At 44.5% G+C, this 14,970-nt stretch overlaps 1 protein-coding gene across 1 annotated transcript in view; it reads left to right on the top strand.

Moving 5' to 3' along the window:
- The window catches only part of DMRT1 (doublesex and mab-3 related transcription factor 1), a 59,973-nt gene that overhangs the window by 23,111 nt on the left and 21,892 nt on the right, over positions 1 to 14,970 (top strand). Inside the window, exons 3-4 of the mRNA XM_075740089.1 lie at positions 709 to 992; positions 10,781 to 10,943. Of these exons, the coding sequence (XP_075596204.1) occupies positions 709 to 992; positions 10,781 to 10,943 (447 nt within the window). The remainder of the gene's footprint in view (positions 1 to 708; positions 993 to 10,780; positions 10,944 to 14,970) is intronic.

The following is a 14,970-nucleotide window of genomic DNA, read 5'->3' as shown; positions in this document are numbered from 1 at the left end:
CACTCCGGAGTGCGGGCAGCAAGTCACGAGCAATCCCCTCTGCCACCTCCTCTTTTGCCAGTGGTCTGGGAGCTTGTCCTGCTCTGTGATTTTGTAGGGAAATGGGAGTTAATTTGGGTGTGGAGGCTGGGCAAAGGTTGAGGCCCTCACTGCTCAGAGGTAGCATGTGGGCTTCTGAGACACCTTGGCTGATAATGTGGTGCTTTCCCTACTGCAGCTTCTCTTGGCTTTGTGGCTGTTTGTCCTTTCTAGAGGCATGTTCAGAAAGTGTCCTCTTAACCTGCAGGACGCTGGCTGGAGAGGGGTCATCCTGCAGCTGGAGCTGTTCTGCTTCCAGGGAATTAAGAGACTTGGCACATTGTTAGAATTTAAAACTAATAGGGGGCTGCATCCTTAGCTGGTCTAAATCATCATCAGATCAACTGATGCTGCTTGAGGACTCAGAGCATTGCCTTAACCTGCAGTTGGTTTTGTCTCCTGTTTTGCAGTCTGGGGTGTGTGTAGGTGATGGTCTCCACTTCAAGTGGACATCAATCCACTTGAGTTTCTACCAAGCATCCAACCATGTTTCCCTTTCAGCTCACACCTCTTCCTATTTACTATGCTCTGTCCAGCCTTCAGGAGAAGTGGTAGCTCATCAGAAGGTGAAAGGTAATGGTCTTCATGGACCCTCCTGTTTCATAATGGTTTGGTTTTTTTCTTTTTCAGAGGGACGGATGCTCATTCAGGACATCCCTTCCATCCCCAGCAGAGGGCACTTGGAGAGCACGTCTGATTTGGTTGTGGACTCCACCTACTACAGCAGTTTTTACCAGCCATCCCTGTATCCTTACTATAACAACCTGTACAACTACTCCCAGTACCAAATGGCAGTGGCCAGTGAGCCTTCCTCAAGTGAGACGGGGGGTACGATTGTAGGGTCGGCCATGAAAAACAGCCTTCGAAGCCTCCCAGCAGCATACATGCCAAGCCAGTCCGGAAAACCATGGCAGGTATGGCATTACAGAGGTGTTACATGGAAGAGTGAAATGAACAATAAGTTGTTTCTTGGGCCTGATTCTGACCTCCTGTTTGCTGGTTTCATGGCAGTGCAAAACCAGAACCAGATTCCAGGGTGGGATTAGGACCCGTGTTAGGAAAGCTAGCCAAAATGGGTGGTTATGGTGCAGCACAATGAAGGCAATGATACAGATATAGGTAGGTTGCAGCAAGCACCCACTGGATTTTATCTTCTGAGTTATGTCATAGTAGATTATGGGCAGTTTTCTGGAGGAAGAGTCCAACTGGTCAGGTGTCATTTCTTAGGTGCTTTGCTCTTCAGGAACCTGGTCTTTTCTCTTCCATCTTTCATATCCAAGGCACTGAAGTGACCCAAGAGACCATGCTGTTGTTCAGTGTGTTGGTGGCAGTCAGTTGAATGTGACATGGCATGTTGCTAATGGTATGTTCTGGCAGTGTCAGCTCCAGGGTTTGCGATTTCGACTTGGGTAGCCCAGGTTGCAGGCTGTGCCTGAGAGGTTCACACCAGAGCACTGTGTTAGTTAGGGTATAAAGTCAACCGAGTCCTCTCTAGGACTTGATGATTGTAGCCTCCAACTCAATACTAGTTGGAGACTGGAAAAATGGGAAATCTGCCAAGGCAGGGGGTTCTTGGCAAAGTAATTGGAGCCATTTCAGTGACCTGGAGGCTGTTTGGTCTTGGACTGCAGTGGTGCTTTTCTGTCTTGAGATTGGGCTCAGGAGGCTATGCCCTTTTGGTCTGTGTACACCCATGTCTCTTGTCCAAGGGCAGGAGAGGGCAGATGTCTTCTGTAGGACATCAAGAGTAGGCAGGCTGCCTGCTGCAAAGGCTCTGCTGTGAAACCACTCAACAATGAAAGATTAAATGTCCACCAAAACCTCCCTTCTGAAGGGAGCAGATGGATCGTCCCCTTTGCTGACAGAGAATTCTTCTAGCAATTCTGGCACAGGGACCAACTCTGAATGAACATTTTAACTTCTGATACCGAGGAGCTAGAACTAAGATCAGAGTGATTACTGTAGCAGTCCACATCACCTTCAGTGAGGCTTTCCTATCAGAAGACCCTTTTTTCATGGAAAGGTCCTTCTGAAAATTCGGAGGCCTCCTAGGGCCACAGCTTGCATGATTTTAAAATCGTGGCTTTACAGCAGTATGCATTTAGTGCTATTCCATGTCCCTTTTTCACCATGAATACAGCTGTTTGGGGAAAAGAGCTGTCTCCCTTCTGCTGTGTGAGCCCACACCACGAGAGCTTTCTTCTCTTAGTCTTCTTGGTTAGGTTAGTTAATAGCATCCTCTCTAGCTGCTGAATTTGATCACCAGACCAGGGGGAGAATTAGTTGAGGCAGGCTGGGGATAGGATTTTGTGCGTGGTAATGAGGTGAGGTGCCAGTGCTTTTTTAGCTTTTTCATTTTGGTTAATTGAGTTAACCTGGCACATCACAGCAGAGTGTTTCAGATAGAAAGTTACTTCTTCTGAAGCTTTTGCATTATCGTCTAGCATGTAAGAGCCTACTGCAAAGCTGATGCTTGGAGACACTGTCATAACACAAATGAGGGGCAGCAACATTCGTCTTGTGAAAATAATGTTCTTGCAGGCTGCTAGTCCCACACTTCACCATTCCTCCAGCCAGTAGAGACTTCTGTGATTTTGCTTGGGAAAAAAGGAAAGTAAATTACAGGTATTGACTATCCTAGTGCATAGTGCTTGAGGAAGAGATACATGAGGGTATGTTAAAATATGTTAAACCTTGGAATGAAGGTGGTGTCCTCTCAGTTCTCTTGTCCTGTACTGTCATTTGAAACTAGGCTGTATGTGTAAGAAGTCTTGGCCTAGAGGGTCCATTGTCACTGTGAGATTACCTGTTTCTTGTGGGACCTTTCACACCCCTTGAAGAAATAAAAGCTATAATGTCTTTTCCATTATTTTTTCTCTTGCGGTCCTGCAGAATCTGTAAATAACTTCTGCTTAAGTGCCACTCAAATTAGTGGACTACCAAATAAATTAAGGAAAAAAAAGGTCATTTTCCTTCCACCATCAGGCTCCAAGTGCAGAGTGGGTTGTATTCACCTCCATGTGAATTTAGTGGTTTACTTGAGCTAAGATTTTAATTTCTCCTGGCCAAACCTTTTTGGGTTTCTCAGTGCTGTTTTGGTGAAGATGTCTGTGCAGAGAGACTAAAGATAGTGTTTTCTGCCTGCAGAAGCGACATCTCCCCAGCTTCTCAGTGGCCTAAAACCAGGACTCCCCTCGCCTGTTCAGTAGGGCAGAGTGTAGTTCAAGGTCGGTGTCATGTAACTTAAAGCTGTTTCTCAGAGGCTGATCTGAAAGAAAGATTGTTATGGCTGGAAGAGTTACGAATCATGGGCTTTGCATACTGTTATGACAGCATAACATTGCACAAATAATCATAAAAAGTTTTAGTGAGAGCTAGGCTAGATAATATTTGATGGCAGTGGGTGCAGTGATGCTGAAGTTGTAAAACACTGTGTGGCACTGAAGATGGTTTGTCGTAAGGGGAACGAGCTCTTAGCTGCTGCATGTGGTTAAACATCGATTCTATGCATGGAGGGTTACCACCAAGGGAAGATCACAGAAATATAGCATTAAATGGAGAAGGATGAATTAGTTTCTCTGTCAAGCACAGTAAGGAGTTACAGTAGAGTTTCAAAGCATGATCCACAAAGAGGAATCAGACCCTGCTTACACCTTCAGGGGGTTTTGCTGGCAAACCTATGCAGGCTGACTCTCTCCAGAGGAAACACATAGCTGTACCTACACAGAGGTTCTTTTTTTACGTGCACAGGCTTTCTTAAACAGTCTTCAGGTACAAGTGAGTCTGCTCATGTGACTGGTAGTGCTATAACTGTTTTGATCAAGGTTTTTGGTTTTTGCTGCTTTACCAAAATAATAGATGTGCAATGCCTGCTGTAACCAAATCAGTGCAGCTTGCTAAGCTGTGAGCCCACAGGAGGATTTCTTTGTTAGTATAAGCCACCCATGTGCTCACTGGAAGATATCCTAGTTTAAGCAGTGTAGACAAGACCCCTGGCTTTTCCAGACTCTGTTGGTAGAGCCTTGCATGTCCTGGAATAACTACACACAAGTAACCACACAAGGAGAATTGCATACTTAAAGTAAGATAACTTCTGGATGCAGACAAGGCCTTGAGCAGCCCAGCTGTCTGCTGTTTCAGAATTTAGGGAGCAAGGGAGAAAAGCTGGGGAGGAAACATGTGAGTGTGTGTGGGATGGGATGAGGATTAATGCATCATTGAGCCTTGGCAAATAAACTGAATCACTGAATCTTTAATGTAGATTAATGTCAGATTTCATTAGTCTTTGTTCTTTGCAGAGGCTCGCGTACTTGAGTGGATTCACAGAGGTGCAATTTTTTTTTTTTTTTTTTTTTTAGATATTTCTGTGTAGGTTTTGTTCATTCATATACAATTATCCCAGAAGCTGTATCCATCATGATTAGGTAAGCATAATGAAGATGATAGTTTTGGTCGAGACCCCTTCAGTCATTTATATTCTGCTGCTTTTGCCAGCTCTAAGGCAGATAATCAGATATGCCTGGTGTTGCACCTGAAGAAAAGACAAGCTGAGGTCGGGGAGGAAATGTAGCAAATATGGTGGTTACTGTGCATCTCCTTCTCTCCAGTTCTGTGTGAGCATCTGCACTCTCCCTTGAAGCTCTCATAATTGTTCATTACAACAGGAATTTATGTGCATTCAATCCAATTAACAGTTAAGTGAGTTCAACATCACTGCTGCAAGTCAGAGCACGCTAGTATAACATTGAAGTTGTTGCTTCTGAAACTGGTCTCACTGCAACCTGCTTAACGACAGCAACTGGAAAATGATGGGATGACTGCAGTCTTTCCTGCCACAACAAAAGTAAAACCTGGATGGACACGTCCAAATCTAATCAGGTTTCATTCTCCAAGCTGGGAGTGAAACTGCTGGTGTGCGGCCATCAGCATAAGGATAATCGGCACTCCTTGTGAGTTGGCATCCTCCCCAAAAAATGTTAAAACTCCACTGGTTTCTAAGGCTGGACCATTAAAAATCTGCAAGATGCAGAATGTGCCCCCACACCTGGGCACCAGTGGCTGCGTTTTCCTTATTAATTCTGGTAACTCCAGGGATCTGGCTTCAGAGAAAGGTTAAGGCTGGCCAGGAGGTTTTTGGCAAATTTCAGAATTTCATGTCATTGCTGTTTCATGCCCATGCCACGAGGTGTTCTCCCCCCTTCCCCCCCCCCCTTTTTTTTCTCTTTAGATGCAGCTTGGCAAAACAATATTCTCACTTCCAAAACCTCAACTCTTTTGTTCTTTCCTTAAACCAGTTTAGAGCAAAAACCTGAAGTATGTGTTGGCGAGAGTAAGACTGAGAAATTTTAACTCATTTTCTAATATGGGAATTCATTTACCACTTGGAAGTGAAATAATTAGCATTGCTGAGGTAGAAAACTGTTTTTTAAAGATTTGTTAAAAAGTAGCAAACACATAAAACTGTCTTATACTAAATTCAGAAAAGTGGATGTGATAGGCAGCTAGCAGTTTGAACTCTTAAGAGTAGCTGCTTGCTAGTAAAAAAGATTCCTCAGTTCAACTTCTGCAACCTGTTTCTAGTTTCTGGCAGTTTTTCCTCCAATAAGTCTGGCTGCCTTACAGAAATGTGTGGTCTAACTCTCCAGAAATAGGTGTAAAGTGTGTGTGTGTAAATATATATGCATTGTGCAAGTCACCAAACACAATCCCAATTTTATGTGTAAGCAGCGTATTATATACTGTATTCATAACATACCCTTCACACTACAGATTTATGCTAAAAGTATCCTAATGTTTCTGACAGCTCATGTGTGACATGAATGCAATCCATATTTCTTGGAGGAGCTAATCTAAGCGGTTTATTTTCCGATACTGCTGATAGGGCTATATCTCTAGGTGTCACTGCAGTTGAGATTCTGATGGTAACATATTGTTTATGGGTCACTGCCTTTGTCTAAAAGAATAGGTTGGAACAGAATAGCAAAGGTTAATTAGGTTTGTCTATCAAGGAGGGACAGATATAGATGTCTCTTGTATTTTCTGTGCTAGAATCAAAGTAAGTCAAGGCAGGTTATCATAGACTCGTTTTTTCCTCGTGCTGGAAAATATGCTTAGCTGGTTTTAGGAACAAAACAAAGCCACCTTGGGCAGCGCGAGTGCAGCAGTCGTGAGGGGTCAGCTCATGGGCAGTAGCATTGCATGGTGGGAGAGCAGCAGCAACCTTGGTTTGCAGCTGGGGAAACTGAGGCAGGGAAGTGTTAATTAACTTGCCCACAGTCACGCAGCCTGCAGGTGACAGAGCAGAGATTCCTGGTGTCTGGATTCCCACTCCACTGCCCAGTGGATGCCTTCTCGCCTCATGCCAAAAACCAACCTTCGAATGCTGTGGTTTGCAATCAATGACATGTAAATGCAAAATGCAGCTTTATGCCCCCTAAAGCTGGATTTATTTTTAAGATCGAGGCAGAAGGAGGAGGCCACATTAAAACTTGTAACAGAGTTTCTCATGTGTTTCCATAATTACTGGTTTTGGTTTAAGGCAGCTGTTGGTGAGTTGGGGTGAGACAGAGGGGTGGAAAGCCTGGGTGAAGTGATTTGTCTGGTGTCACGAGGCACACCAGTGGCAGAGCCAAAGGATAGTCCTTTGATCTCTTCTGTTGCTCTGAATTCTTTGCAGCCCTTGTCACACAGGATTAGTATCTGTGACCTCCTCCTGCTTGTCCTTTTTGGGAATAAGCCCCATAGTCAGGATCAATTGCAAAATGTGAAGGTGCTGCTAAGAGTAACAGTGGCTTGCTTGCAAGGAGACTGCAGCTGCCAGCTTCTGCAAATAAAAGAATTACCTGGGTAATGTTTTGTCTGAATAAATCATCTGGGAAGGGCAGGACCATTTTCTAGTCTCTGAGGCTGGAAGGAGAAGTGAGTCACCACTTGTGTTTCCTTGCCTCTTTTCTGTCTCTGGTCTGGCCGCCTCCTCTCCTCGGCTCTTCCTCTATGAACAAGATGCGTAGAGGTTATGCAGATGCTGCCAGGAGCTCGGAAGGAGGAGCTGGACTTTACATTGCTCTTCCACCAGCTATTGAGAAAGCTTTTTTGCAGGAATGGTCTGAACTGATGCAGGAGCATTTTCTTTATGTTTCCTTTTTCTACATATTCTGTCACTGTTGAGCACTGCTGTAGGGCTGCACTGACTGTTGTGCTCAGTGATGGACAAATCCTGCTTCCAGCTTGCTTGTTAGTGGACAAGCTGTAGCTGCCTCTTGATTCTCCATATTAGCTTTACAAAGGAACAGGGAAAGAATTTCCACTGCGTGCATGGTCTTTTAATCAGGCCATATTTATTTATTCATGAGTTACAAGCATCCCACTGTTGCTTGCAGTACATCCTTTAAAGAGTTACTGAGTGTGTGCTGTGTTGTACAATTTAGGGGAACCCATAAGTGTTGAATAGGGCGAATGTGCTTCTCCAACGATCTGTGCCTCCCACTGAGGTTAGTGAGGTACTTGGTGAATGAATCCTGCAGCTGGGGCAGGGTGTGAGCGATGCGTGGCTGGAAGGGGATGCACTGTAAGTGAGCAACTTGAGTGTCCAACTCGGGAGCTCAGCTTGCTCTCTGCAAAGGACAAGTGCACGTGCTTCCCTTCCACGGTACTTCCTCACCTAAAACATGCCTTGTTCTTACGGCACGTAGCTTGTGGTGGTACAAACCAGTGTGGCTTGTGGGACCAACCCAGCCCTTGCTTATCTTGGCCTCGCTGTAGAGCTGGAAGGGGTGAGGGAGCCAGGAGGAGACACCAGAGGACCAGGCATCTCCTCCTGTGATCCTTGCATGACCCCAGCATTTCCCCAGGACAGGACCCAGGGAAGGATCCCAAACCTGGCACCTGGCCGCAGTGTTTGGAAGGCTGAACTGCCCCAGGTTAGAAAGAATCCAAATATTCCAGGGCCTCCCTGGGGCTGTTTTTATCGCTGGCACCCCAAAACGTGCAAGGACTCTCCAGAGCTGCACGAGTTAATACAGAGCAAATGCCCCTTCTCATGGGGTAATGATCTCCTAAGCCCCCTTTTTAATGCAGTGCTAAGGTCAAGAATTTTTATGACTGGTTGTTTTTTTATTGTTACTGTAAAATAGGATTGCTAAGCACTATAAAAAGGAAACCTTATGGTTCAGATTTACTGCACTGTGTATTCTAAACAGTTTAATAAAACAAAACCAAAAGCTTTTAGATTTTCTTCAGTGGTTAATACACAGCATATTCTTTGCAGAGCCAAGCCTCTGGCTGTCGGTCGAACTGTGGTTCATAGACTTGGTGTGGGTAATAAGATTATAAAACATGTCTCTTGCTAGCCAGCTACCACACACTAATAATAATAGTAGTAATAATTCATTGCATCCAGAGATTTTTAGGTGAGTTGTTTTTTTTAAGAAATGGAGAAAAACCCTAAAAAAAGGTTTGAAAGGAAACAGGTCACTGCATCCACTCTGCAGGGAGAGGAAACATGCATGTGATCATTTCAGTGCCAGGGAGTGATCCCTCCATTTTGTTACAGCTGAAATAATGCTGTCTCCTGCAGGTGACCTTTCCTCAGTTGTATGCACACAAACATGCACTTGCACAAGGGAGAGGTGGAGATTTGAGGACATCAGCCCTGCCCCACCGAGGGAAAGAAGATGGTGTGTGCAAAACAGCAGGCAGAGAGGAGTTTACTAACTTTTTTTCCCCGGTACTTCTACAGCTGTTGAGCTCTGCAGATGTGCAGATTCAAAATGGCCTTTGGACTGAGCTTTTGGGCAGTTTGTGTTGCCAATCCATAATTCCAGGAGTTTGTTGAGGGAGTCTGTGCAAAGCACAGATATTTGTTTCCAAGAGGAGACAGCATTTTTTTCAGAACACCAGAGGAGACATCAGTGGCTTTTCTGAGTTGAAGCTTTCTTGGGATGACACATTAAATTTCTTTAAGAGCAATTTACTAAACACAGATGAAGCTTCAGTGCATGTTGAACTTTTTCTGTATGCATAGGGTGCAGATGGTAGAACAATCACCTTTTAAGCATTGCTTTAATTTATAATAGAAAAACTCTTAACTTTAACAGACTGTGTCCTGCTGATCCCTCAGTGCATGTGCAAATAAGTGTGACTGTGCTGCTGTCAGAAGATGGGCAGAGGTGCACTTTGCTTCCTGTAAAGAGCCACTGCTCTCTCTTGGCACTTAATCTCGCTGCAAACGTGGCTCCACACAGAAAGCGGGATGTTGCAGTCTCTCAGAGAGCACCAGCAGGATTTTATGCAACTCGGGCCACATTATTTCCAGCTAGGCATACTAAAATGAATATTGAATTTTTAAGGGGACCTCTGGAAAACAAGGGGTGACTGCATTCTGGCTGCTTCACTGGGAGGTGCCGGTGGCTCCTTCTGCCAGGAGCAGACCCTGGGGGTCTGCTGGTGCAGGGTGGTCGCCTGGGACAGCAGGTTCACCCCGTGCCTCTGCTGCTCCCTAGCTCTGAACTTTGCAGCCTGGGAAGGGCTGAGGAGCAGGGCTTGACATGTGGCTGGTGGGAACCCGAGGGAACCGCAGTGGAGCAGACAGAGATCCTCCAGCTGAGGTGAGATGCAGCTGAAAAGGCCGTCAAGCACTTCTGCTTGCAAAGATGTTATCTGATGGCATAGCTGGACGTGCGTTACTGCTGACACTACTACCTTTACACCTGGTAAAAAACTGTCCTACTTTTACTCTGCCTGAAAGCTTTCCATCTTACAATCATTCACTGTCCAGCAGACCTATGGAGACCACATAGCATTACCTTTCTTGTTGAAAGTCCTAATCTTGTGTAGTGTTTGGCTGCATTTTTGGTAGCACTGTAGCCACGTTACATAGGGCTTTGGAACAAATTATAGTAGATAGTAGTTCTCTCCTAAAAAAGCATTATTGCCTCTCTGAGGAGATCAGTTTGGATTATTTCAGGTCATTGGAGTAGGATAAACTTTGATTTCTGAGTGCTGCCAACTTTGCTGCAGGCTGCTGGAGGGAGAAGGGTTTTCTGGTGGACACCATGCTGACGCAGCGGACCTGCTGGCTGGTGTCCAGCTGTGGCTCCACTGCAGGCTTCCCATGTAGTCTGTCCACAACTTGGTTTCCCTCTCACTGGATTGTAAGAAAAGTGATGTGTTTGTGTGCATGTGTCACTGCTCAGTGTGTTCTGAGTGAATCAGTCAGTAGGACTGTCCTCCGTAGCCACCCCGTAGGTCTCTGGCACAGCAGTTACCACCAGTGTGAGGCAGGTTAGTCTCTGGGGAGGTGTAGGGACTGGATACGTGCAGTTGAAGGAGTCTGGAAAGGTTCCTGTGGCGGTGTCTTTGCTGTAAGCAGGGGACTTGCCAGGAATCTCCTTGCAATGAAGGGTACATGCTTGTGTGCCAGATGCAGCTTCACCTGAGGTAAGACAAATGAGCCATAGATATGGCGGTGCTGCTCGCTGCTGCGAGGTCACATCCTGTACCGTGCCAGCTCACCTGTAGCTGAGCGGTGTGGGCATGCTGTGAGCCAACCAAAGCAAAAACCCCAGGCCATTGTGTCAGGACTTCACTTCCCATCCACCCCCCATGACGTCCTTCAAAGCTGTGTGCGTAGGGGGCAGTGGGGTGCCCACATGGTGCTGGGGCTCAGCTTTCACAGGCTGGTGTTTGCTTCTGTCTCCGACAGGTGAAGGGCATGGAGAGCCACCACACCGTCAGCTCCCAGTACCGCATGTGCTCCTACTACCCACCTGCTTCCTACCTGGGACAGGGGGTTGGTGCTCCCACATGCCTCCCCCAAATCCTGACCTCTGAGGACATCCCCTCCTACTCGGAGTCAAAAGCGAGAGGTAAGTGCTCCCACTGGGGCATCTGGGACTGCATTGATTGCGGCAGGCACCCGGAAGATGGGGGTGCCAGTGGGAAGGAAGCTAGACATCAGAAAGAAGGTGTTTACAAGATGGTGGCTAGTTTTTGGAAGGCTTGTCGTGCGGTGGCAATATGGTGTTGTTACTGTACAGTGGTACAAGCATGTACTTCAGAAGTCTCATGGTTAATTAGTACCTTTCTGCTCCTGTGTATGTCTCTTAAGTTGTATGAAGAGTCACTTGAGGTGCTCACCACCCAACTGTATCACAAGAACAAAGAATTATCTTTGCCTTAACCAAAGAATTATCTTCCCTCTCCTTTCGTCTCAGAATTACTGTCCATGATTTTTTCCACAGGCCTCCCACTGAGCCTTTGCTCTCTTCTGTCTGAACCACGTGTGGGAGCTATTCCTGTATCCCAACCATGTTATGAGACCCTTTGCAGATTTGCTTCCTCATTTGCTTTCACATGTCACACCATATTATTTAATTCAAAACTATTGCAGATAAATTTGTCTTTTCACATCCAGTGTTTCTTGGCTGTCCTAATGATTACTATAATCTGCAATAATTTCCAGGAAGGCATTGCTGAATTTACACTGTGGTTTTGACAATGTTTTTCTTGCTTCCTTGTTCCTTGCTCTGGCAGCAGGTAGTGTGCACACACAGACGTGAACATGGCCCTGCTGGAGCAGACCAGACTCTGCCTAGCTGCTTCCCTGTCCTTGGAATGGGACAGTAACGGATGACAGAGAAATGAGAAGAGAAACAGAGAAAGAGTAGGGTGATCCTACTAGATATATCCCAAATCCTCACGCTCCTACAGCATTCAAAGGTGTCCTGAGCTGTTGATTGCCTCTGAACCATTGTTTTCAGTTATCAGCAGGAGATCTGCACTTCATGAATTGAGCCAACCCTTCTGTAAGCTTTTCACGCTTTTTGTCTCTCTCTAGCAATGGATTTGGCAGGTTAATTTTGTGTGGAAAGTATTTCCTTTTGTTTACTTTACACCTGCCAAATTTTTGTGCATGGCTTGTTTTTCGGGGTTTTTTTTTCGCACAGAGTGACACCACTGGCAACAGCCTCCATCCTCATTTGCTTCTCTGGTGCACTTACACATTGAAATTAATCTTCTCTTCTTTGTACCTGATGGAAGGATGTATGTTGTATAGGTTCCGTAATTGTTTACAGTCATGGCCTTTCTGTGGCTCATGTCCTGGTGTCTGTTGCATTTTTTTATGGTGAAAAATAATGGTATTTTTGTCATGACAGAACCTTAAGGACTCTAATGAAGTTTTGGAAGGTGAGGTACATATAAAGTCATACCTGTGGCTGGTGTAAATCAGCCCTAAGCCCTTGAATTCAGTAGCTCCAGAATGATTTATGCCGAGGAGGTGTCTGCTCTTTCGTAGTGGCTGTTTTCTGAAAGTCTTCCAACTAACGATGATGTATCAGATAGGTGAAGAAACAATACCAATGAAAGTGGTGCAGTGAAACTCTAGACTTTTTCTCCTTCTCCAGTAGTTTTAAATGGCTTAGAGAAATCAGTGATCCTTGGTTCATTTTCCTTCTCTTTTCTTCAATTTTATTTTCTTCCCTCTTTTCTGACCACCATTGAACAGTGACGTCTTCCGTTCTGCCCATTGGTCGGAGAAGCAGTTGGCTTTATGCTCAACTGCGGTTGACACTTTTTCTTGCATCCATCACTACTAACTCACTAAGAAGTCTTACCAGTCGAGTGTTCTTACGAATAGACAAAAGACCTTACACCCTTTGTTCCCAAATGCACTTCAGTAATTTTTCATCACTCTAGAAAAAGTTGTGCGTAATGTGCCACTGATTTTTAAACTGCATAAATACTGTATTTTCAATAACCCCTGACTGCTTCTCCAGACAGTATTCCACACACAGATATTGTTCCCTAAGTTACACCATCAATCAGAAACCGACAAGCAGTGAGATGTAATTTACTGAAATCAAACAGCATTTTCCAGACTCTGAAGAAGTGTTTTTCCATAGCAGGGAGCTAGAGTGTGAAAGCGGCACCAGTATTTTTGTGAGAAACTTGAACATGTGAGCAGGGCTGTACTTATTTCATGGGCTGCTTCTTTTTTTGTTATGCCTGTTTTTGGAGGAGATGACTGCTTTTACTTTTTCCATCTACAGACAAAATAATATTCTCAAGCTGTTAGTTGATGATTTACACTCCCACAGCATTTTTCTTTCAGTGCTTTTCACAGTCCTCAGAGGGTTTGAGGGGGTTTGCCTCTTTATTGTCATCTGTGTGAATGCTGAGTCAGCCAGTGAGCTGTGAGCAATAGTAAAGACGGTGGTCCATTCGCCCAAAGTAGTGACTGCCCATGCTGCAAGCGTTGTCTCTTACAGAAGACACATTCTCACTTGTTTCCCCATTGATTGTTGGGCTGAACTGTCTGTACTGGTGGCATGTTTCTGCAAGGTTAGTGATTGCTACTTGTTAAGGACACCACTAGTGCATGTTCTAGATGAGGAAATCATATTTTACTCTTTACTTGCTTTTCTACGGTTGAAATGGTAACCATGCTTAGAGCCCTATTTTCTTTCTAAGAGTACGTGCTCATAGATTTTAGGTCCAGAAGGGACTATTAGGGTCATCTAGCCTTACTTGCAGTATAATGCAGACTGTAAAACTTGACCTGATAACTCCTGCAGCAAGCCCATAACTGTTTTTTAAGATCTATGTGAAAACTTGTGTATTGTTAATCCAGAAATTTTACAGGAAGGTGACAGTGCATATAGAAGAGCAACAGGTCAAAATAAAAAAAACTCATCTTACAGCCAAATTTTCAAAACATCAGAAACCTGCATCTCTAACAAAAATGGTAAATTCCCAGCCACGTCAGAGATGGTTTTAGAACACAGGTGGTCTATTACCCACACTTCAGTTGTAACTTCAGCTTTATAGAGGTTTTGCCAGTTCATATATTATCTCAGTTAGTATTTCAGGCAGACTATTTAATTAATTTTGTTCTGCTAAGTTAACTGCCTCCTCAGACCAGTTATCTTGAAAGGGAGGAGAGATGAGCTACTGGACCACTGATTTACACTTTCTTTGTTTTTATGAATGATGTGAAGTTCTCAGGAAGCTTCTGACATTTGTACATGAGCTCGTACCATGTTACAGTGTGTTGCATATAGTAATGGGCTGACATTTTCTGAATGGCAAAACACTATCAGTCAACCTCCTTGCAGTTTGAAGTGGTTCTAAGTAAACTGGTTTTGCTTCCAACTAAGCACAGCTGCTCCAGCTGGAACTGGAAAAAATGGGTAGAAAGAGAAGAGGAACCAGTGATAAATGGCAAAAGAATGTTTTCAGAGAGCTGTCTTAGATCACAAGGTTGTAAGTTTTATAGAATCATTTCTAGATGGAGGAGGGATTTTGTACTCTGTACTTTCAAATGATTTTTCCTCTCCTTTTTTCTGCTTTTGTTGCTAGGTTTTTAGAACACTAACAATAAGAGGAAAAGATGTATGAAAGGTTGTTATCAATCGCTGTGCTTTCAAAGCATACTTTAAAACATGTCTTTCTTTCAGAAGAAGTCAAGCTGAGAGATCTTGTGCAAGAAGTGGAGGAATGAGAATGCATCGTAACAGGGTATTTCACCTCCAAGAGCCAAGTGCCTTATTCCCACTGATGTCTGTGGGACAGGTGCTTTTTTGTTTGGTTGGTTTTTTGAAATGGGACTTTTTCAGTATTGGATCAGTGCCCAGAATTGCATAGTATCTTCCACTGGTTTTTATTCAGGCCCCTCCTGTGCTTAGATTTGTGAAATACCTGCAGAAGACCTTGGTTTGAGAGAGCAAGAAAGCACGTGCTTGGATCAGGACTCGGTGCCTTGCTCTGCGTCCTCTTTCCACTGAATAAAAGTTAAGCATTTGCTTGTCTGTATGGGAGTAGTTTCCAAGTTTGAGACAGTGTCAGAAAAGTTTAGCTTTTGAATAGAGGTATGCAAAGGAAAAACATCCCTTT

Source organism: Balearica regulorum, chromosome Z (genome assembly GCF_011004875.1).
Source record: "Balearica regulorum gibbericeps isolate bBalReg1 chromosome Z, bBalReg1.pri, whole genome shotgun sequence".
In the NCBI taxonomy this organism is placed as follows: Eukaryota; Metazoa; Chordata; class Aves; order Gruiformes; family Gruidae; genus Balearica; species Balearica regulorum.
Note: the sequence above shows the minus strand (reverse complement) of the source record. Positions and strands in the feature narration are given on the sequence as shown.